Source organism: Urocitellus parryii, chromosome 3 (assembly GCF_045843805.1).
Source record: "Urocitellus parryii isolate mUroPar1 chromosome 3, mUroPar1.hap1, whole genome shotgun sequence".
Lineage (NCBI taxonomy): Eukaryota > Metazoa > Chordata > Mammalia > Rodentia > Sciuridae > Urocitellus > Urocitellus parryii.
The window spans coordinates 145,222,514-145,238,012 of NC_135533.1; the positions used below are offsets into that span (position 1 = coordinate 145,222,514).

General features: G+C 42.2%; 1 protein-coding gene across 2 annotated transcripts in view; it reads left to right on the forward strand.

Annotated features, from left to right (window-relative positions):
• Positions 1–10,326: 10,326 nt before the first annotated feature.
• Positions 10,327–15,499, forward strand: part of Bicdl1 (BICD family like cargo adaptor 1) — a 92,682-nt gene continuing 87,509 nt past the window's right edge. For both annotated transcript variants that reach the window (XM_077795572.1, XM_026403443.2), the window contains exon 1: positions 10,327–10,758. In XM_077795572.1, coding sequence (XP_077651698.1) covers positions 10,327–10,758 — 432 coding nt within the window. The remainder of the gene's footprint in view (positions 10,759–15,499) is intronic.

Here is a 15,499-nt window from a genome sequence, read left to right on the forward strand (position 1 = left end):
GCCAACTGTGATCTGCTGTAGATGAGGGGGTCAGAAAAGCCAGGAGAAATGGTCATTTTACCTGAATTTACAATGGTCTGATAAAGGAGAGGTACTTCCATTCCCACAGGCAGGAAGCCATGTTGAGCTCTCTATCTTATGATGTGGCAATGCACAAGTCATGGTGAGACTGGGGAATACCCGGTATGACCACACTTTCATGGTCAAATGAAGTCAGAGGAACAGCGAGGTGACGGGCAGGTGGAGGGGTGGGAGTATCTTGCCTCTGACATGGTTTAGCACTGCCAGTACACAGTAATAATAAGGTTTTCAGTTTTATGCCACTGCATCTGGCACCATCTCTCTTTTCTGAATCCTGAAACACGCATTGCATAATTTATAAGGTGCTTAATATACTGTTTAATATAATTCCAGTACTGCCAATAATTATAGTTATTTCTGTTCATGTTGTCAAGCCTTTACTAAATTATAAATTTTGTGAGGACAAGGATCATTTCATATATATATATATATATATATATATATATATATATATGGAAAATCTTTGTTTATTCCACATAATATACAACACAATGGTTTCTATGTGATAAATGTTCTCAATTAATGAAGCAGTTAATACAAACTATATAGGCCATTTTAGTGTGTAATACATCTGGCATTCTGAGGTCAAGGAGTTGTTTGGTTGGTTTGTTTTTAACATCTTATTGAGTGAGTGTTGTGTCAGCAATGTGCTGCTTCATACACATTATTCATTTATTATAAAAATGTACCAAGCTCCTACTGGATGGAGGCACATTCTACAGGCCTTAAACTTCCATACTGAACAAAGTTTTGTTTTGTTTTGTTTTAATTTATACAATGCCTACTGACACAGAGGTCAACTAAATAGGCCCAGGGTCATTCAGCGAGTAACTGGGGAAGTGTTGTCTTGAAACCAGGGCTGACTCTAGAAATCATGTTCTCAGCCATTTTATTCTATTTCCTACAGTGAGAGCTCTGAACAAGCCAGAAGACTAACCAATACCCACACTCTTTTACGCAAACATTGGTGGAATCCTCCTTGAGGTTTGTGATCATGTTTTCTAAAATGTTCTAAAAATTCATAATGTTGTCATATCATGCTAATTCCAAACCCATACTGTTAGACCAGGATGCAAGAAAAGACCACTGACTCCAATTAAAATCAAATTAAAGCAAGCTTATTATTTCGACTGGCCAGACTGCCTTTCCCTCCCAAAACGGCGGGAACAAGACAGCCACCCCACCTTTCCTGCAGCCCAGCTTTATAGCCCAGAAAGTTACACAAAGAGGGGTTACAGATAACAGAACTCTGACAAGCATCACACTAATGGTAGTTTATTTATTTATTTTTTTTGCTGGCCCCAACATCAGAATTTATGAGGACCATTAGAGCCTCAGAGAGGGTCGTTGTCTGGCCAGGGAAGGCCAATATTTATGAGGTGTCACTAAAGTTTCAGAGAGGGCTGCTATCTGGTCAGAGAGCCAGGCATGGGTGAGTTCAAGGCACGGGCAGGCATTCCAAGCAGGTTCAGAATTTGTAGTAATTTATAGTAAAGCCGAAATTATCTTTTCATGGCTTTGTGGCAAGATGGCTCCCAATTTTAATAAAAGATCAGGTTAGGTCTATCAATACCAATTCCTATGGGTTCCTCAATAAATATTTTGTGGTCAACTGCCTTGGTAATTATATAAGCCATTGGATTTCCTTAAAACTTGAGAACTTTAAAATTTACATTAATTTGTCATAAAATATTTAATCTCCAGTAAAAACTTATTTCTCCCAATTGTTGTCAGATACAATTAAATTAGCACTATATGCTGGTGGATTAGACCGATCATCTTCCCAGAACATGTACTATGCATATACGTACCACACCTACACAAACCCCCCAGATAAAACATAGTTAGGTTTCCCAGGAGAGGCAATTTTGTCTTCGACCCTTCAGAAAGGTGCAATTCCTCTGATCACAGAAAGACATCAAGAAGTCCACAAAGGCTTTTTAAAAAAATATATTTATTTTTTTAGGTGTAGATGGACACAACACAATGCCTTTCATTTTTATGTGGTGCTGAGGATCGAACCCAAGTCCCACCCATTCTAGGAGAGCCCTCTACTGCTGAGCTTCAATCCCAGCCCCCAAAGGCTTTTTACTAAGAGTAAAAAATAAAGTAGTAGCAATGATAATACAAACTATGAAAAACTATTACTGTTGGTTGCTGTGGTGCATACATATAATTCTAGCTACTCTGGAGGCTGAGGCAGGAGGATCACAAGTTAGAGGCCAGCCTCAGGAATTTGGCAAGGCTCTGTCTCAAAATTAAAAACAAAAAGGGCTGGGGATGTAGCTCAGTGGCAATCCCTGGTATTGAAGGAAAAAAAATTAAAAAGAAAATAAAAAGTAAAACAGATTAAAGACATTTTACCTACCAGTAAAAGTTTTTAGTTGTCCTGGCAAGTTAATGATATACTATCCCTACAGTTTTCTCTGAAATTGATAAAGAAAAATAGAGGATAAAAACAGGAGAAAATTCACTTAAAAAGCAGTGTTAGTATGAGCAGTATCAATAGATATCAATAACTTGGCTGCCAAGAGATTAAGCCAGAATGTGATGCAGAAAGAACAAGATATAACAAATGTTTGGCAAATTCTTGAAATGAAATAAAACTAGGAAATGTTTTAAAATAGCTTCAGATGAATGATGTATGTAGCAAAACACATGAGCAGTGTGTTTAGGGCCAAGATCGTTGAAAAGAAGCAGGAAAATGTGAACACACAGAAAATTAAACCACAAATCTTTCTAGGTGTGGGTATTGGAAGAACCAAAAATAGCCAACCTGAGCGTTAAACAGTTATTTTATGATGACTTCAGGTAATGGAAACAGTCAAATCATCAGAACAGGGAGGGGTAGAGTAGGGAGTAATTTAGTCAATATTGGAAGCATTTCAGCCCAAAGCAGGGTGGGGCTTCCCCCCCCAGTATGTGCCCAGGCTGGCCTCAGGTCCCTGGACTCAAGGGATCCTCCAACCTCAGCCTCCAGAGTAGCTGACACTATAGGTTCATGACATCATGCTCAGTCAAAAGGGTTTTTTGTTTGCTTATTTACCAAAGTGGAGTGGTTCTATTAAGAGTTGGGTTTTCCCCAAAGAAAACCTTTGAAAACAGCCAAAAGCACTCTTTTGTTGACATTGTGGCCTCTCTCATATAGAGCCCTGGGTGAGTCCGATTTCTGTCACTATAATGAAATACCTGAGATAATTAAGTTATAAAGAGAAAAGGGTTATTTTTTCCTCACAGTTTTGAAGGTTCTAGTCCATGATCAAATAGTTCCCTTGCTTTGGGCACATCATGATGGGAGTGCAGGGTGGAGTAAAAGTGTTCAGTTCATGGCCAGGAAGCAAAAGAAAATGAGGAGGAGACTGAGGTGCCACAATCACCTCCAAGGGCACACTTCCAATCACCTAAAGACCTCTTGCTAGGCTCCACCTCTTAAAGGTTCCACTACCTCTCAATTGGTCTCTCCCTGGAGACCAATCCCTTAGGTCTTTGGGTGACAGTCAAGCCCATTTATATCTTGTTCAGGCAACAAACCCTATGGTCAAGTTGTGGAAGCCTGTTTCTTTGTTTTTTATTTATTTATTTACTTTTATTTTTTGGTACTGAGGATTGAACCTAAGGGCACTTTACCACTAATCTATACCCCCAGATCTTTCTATTTTGACACATGGTTTCACTAAGTTGTTGAGGCTGTCCTTGAACTTGCAATCCTCCTGCCTCAGCCTCCTGAGCTGCTGCAATTACAGGTGTGCACCAGAGAAGCCTGTTTTAATCAGTTGCTTGACCTTGATACTACTGACATTTGGGGCCCAAAATTCTGGTTGTGAGAGGCTGAGCCATGAATTGTATGGTGTTTAACAGCATCCCTGGCCTCTACCAAGTTAATGCCAATCCAGGTGCAGTGGTGCACGTCTGTAATCCCAGCAGCTGGGGAGGCTAAGGAAGGAGGATCGAGAGTTTAGAGTCAGCCTCAGCAACTTAGCGAGCTCCTAAGCAACTTAGTGAGACCCTTTTCTAAATAAAATATAAAAAATGAGCTGGGGATGTGGCTCAGTGGTTAAGCACCTCTGGATTTGATCTCTGGTACCAAAATAAATAAATAAATAAAAAGTTAATGGCAGTAGCACTTCCTTCCATCCAGTTGTGACAACCAACAATATGTCTTCACATATTGCCTAATGTTCCCAGGAAGTAAGTAAATATGTGTGTGTGTGTGTGTGTGTGTGTGTGTGTGTGTATGTGTGTGTATGCATGCACATACAAGTCACCCCCGAGTTAAGAACCACTGGCTTACAGAATGAAGGGATGATGATCCATCTCAACCTATTACAATACAGATGAGGAAATCAAAGCCCAAGCACATTAACTGCTGTGCTCCAAACTACACAATCACTTAATGGCAAATCTAACCCAGAAACCCCAGATTTTTCACTCTCAATACTCCATTGTACCCTAACTTTAGTTATTTGCAGACCACCATAATAACCCTTTTTTACCTGATACCACCTGTATTTTTATTTATATTGACTCATTTTTTAATCTAATAAACTTATTTTGAAAGGAAACTCGTAGATAAGGGAAAAGCAGATGAACATAAACATTAGCAAAGATCATGACATCAGAAGGAGAGATTTGTGCTCAGTTATTTTATGCATTTATGTATTTACTAAACACCTGTATTATACCTACTATGTGCCAGGGTCCATTTTAAGTACTTAGGTATATGAAATATTTTTGTCTTAAGAACCACCTTATTAGATAAGTACTCTCACTGCAATCATTTTATAGATGAAGAAACTGAGGCACAACCAACTCCTAAGTGAGAGAACTAGGGTTCCAGTCCAGAAAGAGTTTGTACTCTTAAGGTGACAAAACACCTGAGATAATCAACTAAAGGGAGGAAAGGTTTATTTTGGAGGTATAAATCCATGGTTCATTGTCCCCATTGCTTTGGGGCCTGTGGCAAGGTAGTATATCATGATAGGAATACAAGGAGAAGACTGCTCACCTCATGGTGGCCAGGAGGTGAAAAACAGAGAGCAAAGGGCTGGGGTCTCCAAGTCCCCTTCAGACAAACACTCTGGATGACCCAACTTCCTCCCCAAAGCCCTACCTCTTAGAGGTTCCACCAACTCCCTATAGGACCACCAAGCCTTTCATGTGTGGGTCTTGAGAAGCCATTTATCCAAACTGTAACAGAGTTTTTACCTTGAAGAGAAAAGTTGGGCAGGGTGATGGTGGAAAGGAATAGAAGCTGGTGGAAAAGAAGTCAGGGACTCATGGTGTATCAGGTAAGGGCAAGATGAGGCTTAGACTTACCTTCTGGGTAGCAAAGAAAGCATCATCCACACCAGGCAGGCAGGACCTCTGATAAAAACCGATGCTGATGAGCATCAGGCACTGAAGTTAATGTTTTTTCTCTAAAAATGAACTAGAGAACCACAGGGGTGTGTATATACCACATTTTGCAAAATATTGAGTCAACTCATATCTAAACACATGGAGAAGCTTCGGATAACATTTCAGAATTTTTTGAGACTTCCATATTTCTATGACTAGTTAATAAATAAAATATACAACTGAAGGCACTCATGTGTGCGCATGTGTATGCACGCATGCACATACCCCACTGTTGAATGAACATATCAAGCGTAGAATTGTTTTTATCACACATTTTGCCAGCTCCTCATATTTCTTCAACACTTGACTTTTCAAAAACAAAGTTTTCTGGAAAATGTTTTGTCTTTTACACTTTCCAGCTTTTTACAGACCAAGATGTTAATAAAAAATAAACAACTTAGGAAAATTGGAAGCATGTTGTCACATTTGTAAATATCAGGATTTCTAAGAAGAGAAAAAAAAATCTATGTTTTGGCCCTTGGTGTTGTAACAGTTCTCATGTAGGAGTCTATAGTACATATTGATGTTATACACTAGCATTATAGGGTTGTTGTGAGGATTAAATAAGATAATGTTATATAAAGAAGTTGGAACATAATACTTTGTTTTAGCATGAAGCAGAATAAACAAAATAATAAGCTTCTTAGAAGCCAGAGAGTTGTCATATCTTTGTTTTGATAAGTTTCAAATCTTGTACTAATTTCCATGTAGGCAGGTACCTGCTTATTCTGTTACCTCAAAGCTGGCCAATGGTCTTGAATGGCCTTGAATCAGCCGTCCTCAAAATATGGCACGCTGACCCCCTCTAATAAGGTCTCTAATAGCCTTTTCAAGGGTGGGGATGGCCGCTTAAACTATTTTCATAATAATTGTAATGACAGTAATTTTAATTTAATTTAATAATCATAAAGTTAATTTCATAATAACGCCAATTGTCAAATATTATTTTTTAACTGTTGTCATTTGTGCTGATGATCCAAAAACACTAGTGGGTAACATTACTGATACTCTAATATAAATTAAGACAGTCAAACTTCTGTAATTGTAACAAATGTTTGAAATAATCAGCTTATAAGGAAAAACAGTTTATTTCCCAGTTTTAAAGTTTTCCATACATCATCAGTTGGTTCCATTACTACGGGCAGGCAGCACAGTATGGCAGGAACGTATGGAGAAGCAAAACTGCTCACCTCAGTGGAAGAAAAAGAGGAAAGGGGAAGGGGCAAGGGTCTCAAAATCCCCTTCAAAGTCACACTCTCAGTGGTCTACAGATCTCCCTTTAGGCACCACTGCTTAAAAGTTCCACAACCTCCCAATAGCTAGGGACCAAGACCTTACCACATGGATCTCTGGGGGGACACTTAAGATCCTAACTATAATAAGTACCAAAGTGCACTGGTAGACACGTTGTTTGTTCTTTATGCCCACATGCTCATGGAAAGAAAAGAGAAAGCTAGTATCACTTACGAACATCCTCTATTTGCAAAAATAAAATAATACAAACCTTCTCATTCATTTGTTTAAAATTTGGGAATATACCATTATCATTCAAAAAATATCTTCATACATGTCATAGGCTTATTATAAATCAATATTTTAAATTCTTCCATATTTTAACTTTGGTGTGTGATATTGGGGATTGAACCCAGGGCCTTGTACTTGCTAGGCAAGCACTTTACAACTGAGCTACATTCCCAGCACTGTATTTTAACTTTTTATTTATTTATGTTGGTACCAGGGATGGAATCCAGGGGCACTTATCCACTGAGCCATAACCCCAGTCTGCCTTTTTTTTTTTTTTTTTGAGACAGAGTATTGCTAAGTTACTTAGGGCCTTGCTAAATTGCTGAGGGTGACTTTGAACTTGCAATCCTCCTACTTCAGCATCCCAAGTCCCTGGAATTATAGGCATAAGCCACCATGCCTACTATTTTAATTTTTTAAATATTAATATTTTAGCTGCACATAGTGATGCACACCTACAATTCCAGTAACTTAGGAGGCTGAGGCAGGAGGACTGCAAGTTCCAGACCAACTTCAACAACTTAGCGAGGTCCTTAAGGAGGCCTGTCTGAAAATAAAACATAAAAAACAGGTTGAGAATGTTTAAGCTAGTGTTTAAGCTACCTTGGGTTCAATTCCCGGTTTAAAAAAAAAATCAAATATCAATATCTACAGCTATGTAAAGTAAAAATTTTTGATGTTGTCAATAATTTGGGGGAATGTAAAGTGATTCTAGGGCCAAAAAGTTTAAGAACCATTATTCTAAATAGTTGTCCAAACAAACTGATTCTCCTTTGGCCATTCTCAGGAATATAGTGCTTAGGGCCAAAATTACAGTAAGAAATGCTTGTTTCCTATTCAGTGTAGGCAGTAGAAGATTGTTAGGGAAAACATTTAGGAGCTAGAGTTAGCATGCTAATAGTTCATTTTCATACCATGTCTAATAGATCAGGACCACTGAGTTAAAGGGAGTCAAGCCAAGGTCTCTTTTGGAAAGGCAGGCTGCCTGTCTGCATGAAGGGAAAAAACATCAACAAATAAACAAAACTGAAACCCCTACTGATAAGAAACCATGTTTCTTCTCCATACATTTGTCTTCTTATTAAGATAGACAGAAATGTGTCCTTGTGTCATTCAAACAAGACAAAAGGAAGTAGCAACTGGATCTCCCCAGGGCCCACAATTTCTGCTCAGAGGAGACCATAATAAAAAAGTGAGAACATTCCAATGTTTCAACAGCAAGGGCCTGTGCACACATTTAGCCCTAAGAGATGTGGCAACCCCTCTGTTCAGTCTATCTCCTTTCCAAAGCCAGCCCTGAGGCTCAGGACCTTTTGGATTCTTAATTTTCCATCAGAGGATAGATTGTGATACCCAAATATTGTTTGGGTTCTGCATTTAATAAGAAATAAGAACCACCGAAACCATTTGACCCACTTCAGCTTCTTGGTATTCTGAAATTTCCACCTCACTGGAACAACAACAACAAAAATCTACGTATGATGTGACTAAAAAAACGTGTTGTCATCCAAGAGGAAAAAGAAACAATAAGGACCAATACTGGCTTCAGATGGAATTGTTTCTGAAAACAGGCGACACAGAGCATCACCAATGAGGTAAAAGCAAGAGCAGGCTGGAAGTCAGCCAGTGGACTCTTCAATCCTTTAGATCCTTGCAAAAAGCTTTGCTTCTATATTGAGCCAGTCCATCTTGGTCATAAATTACCACTATCTTCTTGAAGACCGGTCATATGTGAAGAAAGTAAAGGATAGTGATCTCTGTGAACCCTAGAATCAGCGGTCCTGGATTCGAATTTTAGGCCTCAGTTTCCCCCACTGTAAATTGGGGAAAGCGACGGTACTTTAGATAAAGTCCTTGTAAGGATTACCTAAAGCATAAATGCATAAAAAGCACTGAGTACGGACACTGGCACACACGAAGTGACAAAAAAGGGGGGGCAGCTATTATTAGGGGGATTTTTGTTTCGTATTCCCATCTGTGAGCAGTTTTTTCCGTTATGTCTCCACATGAACCCTTTCTCTCCGAAGCATCTGGTCCTTCATATTCCTGAGTCATCATCATTAAGATGCCGGGTTTCCGAAGTCATCCCTCCTCCTACTGCTCTCTAGGGCTCCCTCTCCTGACTGCTTAGCTCTGGTGGGGGCTCAGACCTAGATTCCGGGACTGCGAATCTCTCGGGGTTTCGCCACCTGTCTTGGAGGAATGTCCCCAGTCTCGCTGACCCACAGACCACCTAAGCGACTAGAGTGGAACCTGGAGACGCGCTCCAGGCCACCCGTGGGAGCGAGGACTGGGAGGGGGCGCGCCGGGGTGGGAACGAGGCCGGGGGCGGGGCCGCGCTCGGCCAAAGTGAGTGCGGGACCAGGGCGAGGCCACACCCCAGGTGAGCGTACGGGGTGGGGCCGCGCCCGCGGTCGGAGCCAGGCTGAAGGCGGGGCCGCGCCGCAAAGTGGGGCCGCGACCGGGGGCGTGGCCGTGCCCGAGGGCAGCTGGGACCGTTAGGGGTGGTGCGCCCTCACCCTCACAGGCGGCGCGCGCAGCCGGCCGCGGGTGCAGCGCAGGGGTTACGGCGGCCGGCGCCACCTGGGCGCTGCTGAGGAGACCCGCGAGCCGGCGAATCCCGCGCGGGCGCGGCGAACAGGTGCCCGCGCGCGTCAGGCGCCGGCGAGGGGCGGGGAGAGGGGCGCGGCCGGAAGCCCGGGGCGGGGTGCTGGCGGCCCGGTGAGCTAGAGGAGCCGAGAAGGCAGGAAGGAGCTCCCAGGGCTGCGCGGCGCGCGATGTGGAGCCGCCGCCTCGGCCCCTGCAGCAGCAGCCGCCGCCGTCGCCGCTGCTGCTGGGGCTGCCGCCGAGTCGAGGGACATGGAGCGCGGCTGCAGAGAACGGCCGCCGGCAGCAGCAGCGACAGCGACCGTCGCAGCGACAGCGGAGCGCATTCCGCCCCGTGAGACGCCGCCTGTCCGGCGGCGGCAGCAGCAACAGGGCGGCTGAGAACCCGGTGGCGGCGGCGGCGGCGGCGTTCCTCTCGCAACCTCCCCTCCCGCTTCGGCCCCTCGGCCTTCCCTTCCTTGGCCTTCCTGTTCTTACCCCCCATTCTCGTTCCCCCCCCCCCCCCGGCGCGCGCGAGCAGCTGAGCCCGGGGGCGGGGGCGCGTGCCGCCGGCGCGGGGGAGGGGCGGGCCGACGCGCGCCGCGCCCAGGGCTCGCGGGGACCCGGGGGGCGCGTGCCGCGGCGCGGGGCGCGGGGCGGCGCGGCGGGGCCCCTCCCCCCTGCAGCCTGGCGCGCGCCGGCCGGGCCGCACCGCTGCGGGCTCCGCGCGCGCGGGCCATGTCCGCCTTTTGCCTGGGCTTGGCCGGCCGCGCTTCAGCACCCGCCGAGCCGGACAGCGCCTGCTGCATGGAGCTGCCAGCCGCGGCCGGGGACGCAGTCCGGAGCCCCGCCGCCGCCGCCGCCCTCGTCTCCTTCCCCGGGGGCCCTGGGGAGCTGGAACTGGCTTTAGAGGAGGAGCTGGCGCTGCTGGCGACCGGGGAGCGGCCCTCCGACCCCGGGGAGCATCCTCAGGCCGAGCCCGGGCCTCCTGCCGAGGGGGCCGGACCACAGCCGCCGCTTGCCCAGGACCCTGAGCTGCTGTCGGTGATACGGCAGAAGGAGAAGGATCTGGTGTTGGCGGCTCGTCTGGGCAAGGCACTGCTCGAGAGGAACCAGGACATGAGCCGGCAGTATGAGCAGATGCACAAGGAGCTGACGGACAAGCTGGAGGTGAGGATCTCTCTGAATGGGTGGGAAGTAGGAGCAGGCCAGGTACCTAGGTACCCCTAGTTCTAGGCAGTTTGGGGAGCCACTCACTCTCTCCCCTTCCATTGCTTACGCCACCTCAAAGAAAATAATCTGGTACAGGAGGTAGGATGGAGGGTTTCTAATTATTAATTCAGGATATTCATTGAACCAACCTGACTTTCCCAGCCCGCTCACAGCAAATGGGTCCGTGCATGGCTTCACTGCCGTTCTGTATATGTACAGTACACAGTATCTAAAATAGAGCTTACAGTATGACTAATTTATACAGCACTGAGACGATGTCTGCACACAGAGAAATGAGAAAGTCGGTAAGCATTTAAGATATGCTCCAGGTTTTCAGGGAAGTAGTTAATCTCTAATCGGGGTGTTAGCCTAAAGCTTTCCAGTTTGGGCATTAAGGTCTCCAGATGCCCTTGTCTTAACTTCCTGGCAGGTCAAAGTTATGAGAAACAAGTGCCCATACAGAAGCTTTATATAGCCTTCAAATACTTGGGGATTAGGAAATGTGGTTCCATTGCAGAAACCAGGCAAGGGGTTCAACATGTGACTGCTGGTAGTGGATTTAATTTGGGCCTCAATATTTATTTGTAAAAAGCCATACTTTTCCATGGTCTAGGTCTCAGGCTTGCAGTTGTATGCCAGGTGCAACCTATGAGAACTGTATTACTTGTAACTTTTATAAATAAATATCTTTTAAAGTATCTGTAATGTTTTTGAGTTTCCTAGACCAAAGTCTTTAAGAGCTATGCTTGTTTGTTTTCTTATTCTTAACCAGAAAAGAGCCTTAGATGAAGTACAGAATATTAGCATTGGCAAATATTAGCATTTCTGAAAATTACATTTGCAAAAAAAAAATGGAGAGGGGTTGTCATCTATAATAGTGGAGACAAGCTTTTTCTTTTCTGACTGCATTTGCTATTGTTACTCAGTTACTGATTGCTGCCAGTTCTTTCTTTATTTACCAGAGAGAGGGAAAAAAAAAAAAAAAAGTACAGACCCGAATAAGGTCTGAAATTGACCCTAGTTGGGTTTCATGTACATCACTGCTACTGGTTGAACAGTCGGTGGAATCAGAAACATTTCTATAATAAGATTTTTGTGTGTCTAGTCCAGAGGCATATCAAAAGTAAAATCGGGGAAAAAAGGAAACTAGTGAGTGCCCTGTGATTCAGCTGGCCTGTTAACTGGGTCTGCCTGTTATGAACTCAAGATTCATCTCTGAAAAGTTGTTTGTGAAAGCTATGTGGAGACTGCCAAAAAGCAACCTAATGAATTGAATTGTTTGATTTCACTTGAAGTAGAGGTCTAGAAATAAAAGGGTGTCTTCTTTCCCCTAAAGAGATTCAGTTACTCGAGTCTGTAAAGAAGTACTACTGCTGAGATTTATACTTGAGATTTGAAATTCCTTCAGTGAGATAACTTGATTGAAGAGACAGCTGACTTGAAAGGAACATCGTATCAGTTTGATTAGTGATAGATTTCATAGTAATCCTGAGTGTACAATTACATCCTGTTTTCCATGTGGAGTCTTTATACGTTTCTTCAAAAGGAAAAAGATTTCAAAATTCCACGCCAACAAAAAGTGTTATTGTACAAGAACAAATTACTTTGACATTTTGTAATTGGTTTGATGGGCAAAAATAAAAACGTTTTAATCTCTCAAACTATTATTTAAGGTCTTTACTCTTCTGCGAGTCAGCATATGAACAGTAGTGATAAATTTTTTTTTAGATTCTGGACATTGGTGCAAAATGTCATGAATGTACTCAACACAATTATATGCTTAAAAATGGGTAAAATGGTAAATTGTATATTTTACCACAATTTTAAAATAACCAAATTAAAAATTTTCAAATTTATTTATGTTAGTTCTTCTAGATATAGTTGAAATTATGAAAGTATTCTAAGTTTTTTTGTTTTTTGAAACAGGGTTTTGCAGTGTTGCCCATGCTGGCCCTGAACTCCTGGGCTTGAGCAATTCCTCTTCCTCAGCCTCCTGTATAGCCAGACCTACAAGTGTGCACCACTGCACCCAGCTCCAATTTTTTAGTGAATGTTTTAAAAATCATTTAAAATATATTAACATTTAAAAACATTAACATTTAAAAATATTGCCATTAGTTGCTTTTTTTTTTTTTGGTATGTGTGTGCACATGGTGCTGTGATTGGGACTCACAAGCTCTCTACACTGAACCATACTCCCAGCCCTTGTTAATTCTTTTAATGTTAATCAGTTTTGCTACTCTCGAATTTACATTGGACTGTTTCATTTGATAACTGCAAATGAGTTTTCCCTACGGTATAGTTTTTGAAAACACAGTTACTGTGTTTTCAATCAAATTAAACATTTGGGAGTAAAGAAAGAGCCCTTTCTTTAAGAAGGATTTATGATTTTCCCAAAATTCATACATTGGAATCAAACACATTTTCTCACAGGTTGGTTTGAAAGATATATTTGAGTGGAGACTGGGCATGAGGGCACACACCTATGCTACTAGCTATTAGGGAGGCTGAAGCAGGAAGATGAGTTCCAGGCTGCTTGTGCAGCAACAATTGAAACCCCATCTCAAAAACAACAAAAAATGAGTGGACTCACAGAATGGTAGTTTACTCTTAGATGGGTTTTATTTTATTTTATTTTTTAAAAAATATTTTTTAGCTGTTAATGGACCTTTATTTTTATGTGGTGCTGAGAATTGAACCCAGTGCCTCACACATTCTAGGTAAGAGCTCTAACACGGAGACGGAGCCACAACCCCAGCCCCTAGATGGGTTTTATTTTAGTGCCATCTGTTTCCTTGCTACTTCAGAATTGGCACCTTCCTACCAGATATAGTGGCAGGAAGGCTTGGGAGGCTGAGGCAAAGAGGATCACAAGTTCAAAGCCAGCCTCAGGAACTTGGTGAGGCCCTGTGTAACTTTTCCAGACTGTTTCAAAATAAAATAACAAAAATGGCTGTGGTTTTGGTTCAGTGGGTAAGCGCCTCTGGGTTCAATCTCTAGTACCAAAAAAAAAAAAAAAAAAAAAAAAGCCCTCAGGACAAATAAGCCTTTTCTAAAAATTTATTTATTTATTTATTTTTAAATTATTTCTATGTGGTGCTGAGAATCGAGCCCAGTGTCTCACATGTATGAGGCAGGCGCTCTACCAGTGAGCTACAGCCCCAGCGCCAAACAATCCATTTTCAAGATTTTTCCTACTTATTCATGAATTCATAGAGTAACTCTCCAGTTCTGTGCCAAACCCAAAATTTTGTTTCATTTCAAATATCAAGTACCTGAGCCTACATTTCTCTAATTAAAGGTATACTGTTTAAAATCTTTAATGGTTTAAAAGTTAACATAGAAGTTGTTTAGCTGTACGTCTCTCTTAAAATGAAAGTTCAAGTTAACTAGAAAAACTGTTAGGTTTTGGCCATTTTTCTCATCCTCAAATCAACAAGACTATATTCTTTCATGGAATCAGATTTTCATATGCTTTAAGTTCTAAAGACTTTTTGTTTCTACTGCATCTATAAGCCCCTTTGATTTTAAAAACATATCTAACCAAGTCCTTAATTTTTTCCCCAGAATATGAACTAAGAAACTAACTTGTATTTCTATACTTGTATTCTTTAGGGATTAAAATATTTGTTGTTGTACAGTACCCAATTTTTTTCTCTTATGGCTGAGAGTGGATCATCCCTTACCACAGAGGTAGTCTCTTCCTTCAGTTATATTTTCCTTCCTCCACTCTCAGCCAATTCTTATGATTATTGTAGTTTTTTGGTTTTTTAAGGGGAAGAGGGTTGAAAATGTGTATCTGGGAGTCACTACCAGATCTAGAGGCACAAACCTCAGGGTACTGATTTGCACTCAGTGCTTGCTCTTTTTTTTTTTTTTTTTTTAATATTTATTTATTTATTTTAGTTCTCGGCGGACACAACATCTTTGTTGGTATGTGGTGCTGAGGATCGAACCCGGGCCGCATGCATGCCAGGCGAGCGTGCTACGGCTTGAGCCACATCCCCAGCCCAGTGCTTGCTCTTCTTAGAGAACAATTCTTTCTCCTTGTATTTTTCAAGAACCATGTCCTGGACTTGTGATCATAGTGACACTTTTTTCTTACTCCTTTTTAATTTTTTTCAGAGATATTTTGGTAAAGATGTATTTTATGTATGCTAATGGTATTTTTGGGTTTGGGGAGTTTTAAGTAGACTGTTTGTTAGAACAGTTGGTTTTAGATTTATGGGAAATTTGGAAAGAAAGTACAGAGAGTTTCCATGGACTCTGCATCCAGTTTCCTCTTGCTAACAATAGTATGATACATTTGCCACAATTCATGATACCCCTGAAGTCCTTACCGTATTCTGATTTCCTTAGCCTTTGTCTAATGTCTTTTTCTGATATAGGATACCACATTACATTTGGTTTTTGTCTCCTTAGGTATTCCAGGATCCCATCCAGGGTCCCATATTATATTTAGTTTTGTTTCCTTAGGCTCTCCTTAGCTGTGACAGTTTCTTGGACTTTCCTTATTTTGATGAACTTGACAATTTTGATATTAACTTTTAAAATACTATATAACCCTGAAAAAAGGGGAGAGCATAGGTGACCCTGATATCTATGCTTTCCAACATTCTGCTTAGAATTTTCTGGCTAATTTAGCACTTAAATATATAATTCCCGAAGAAATAGGGAGTTTGTCTCCTGTTAAAGGACA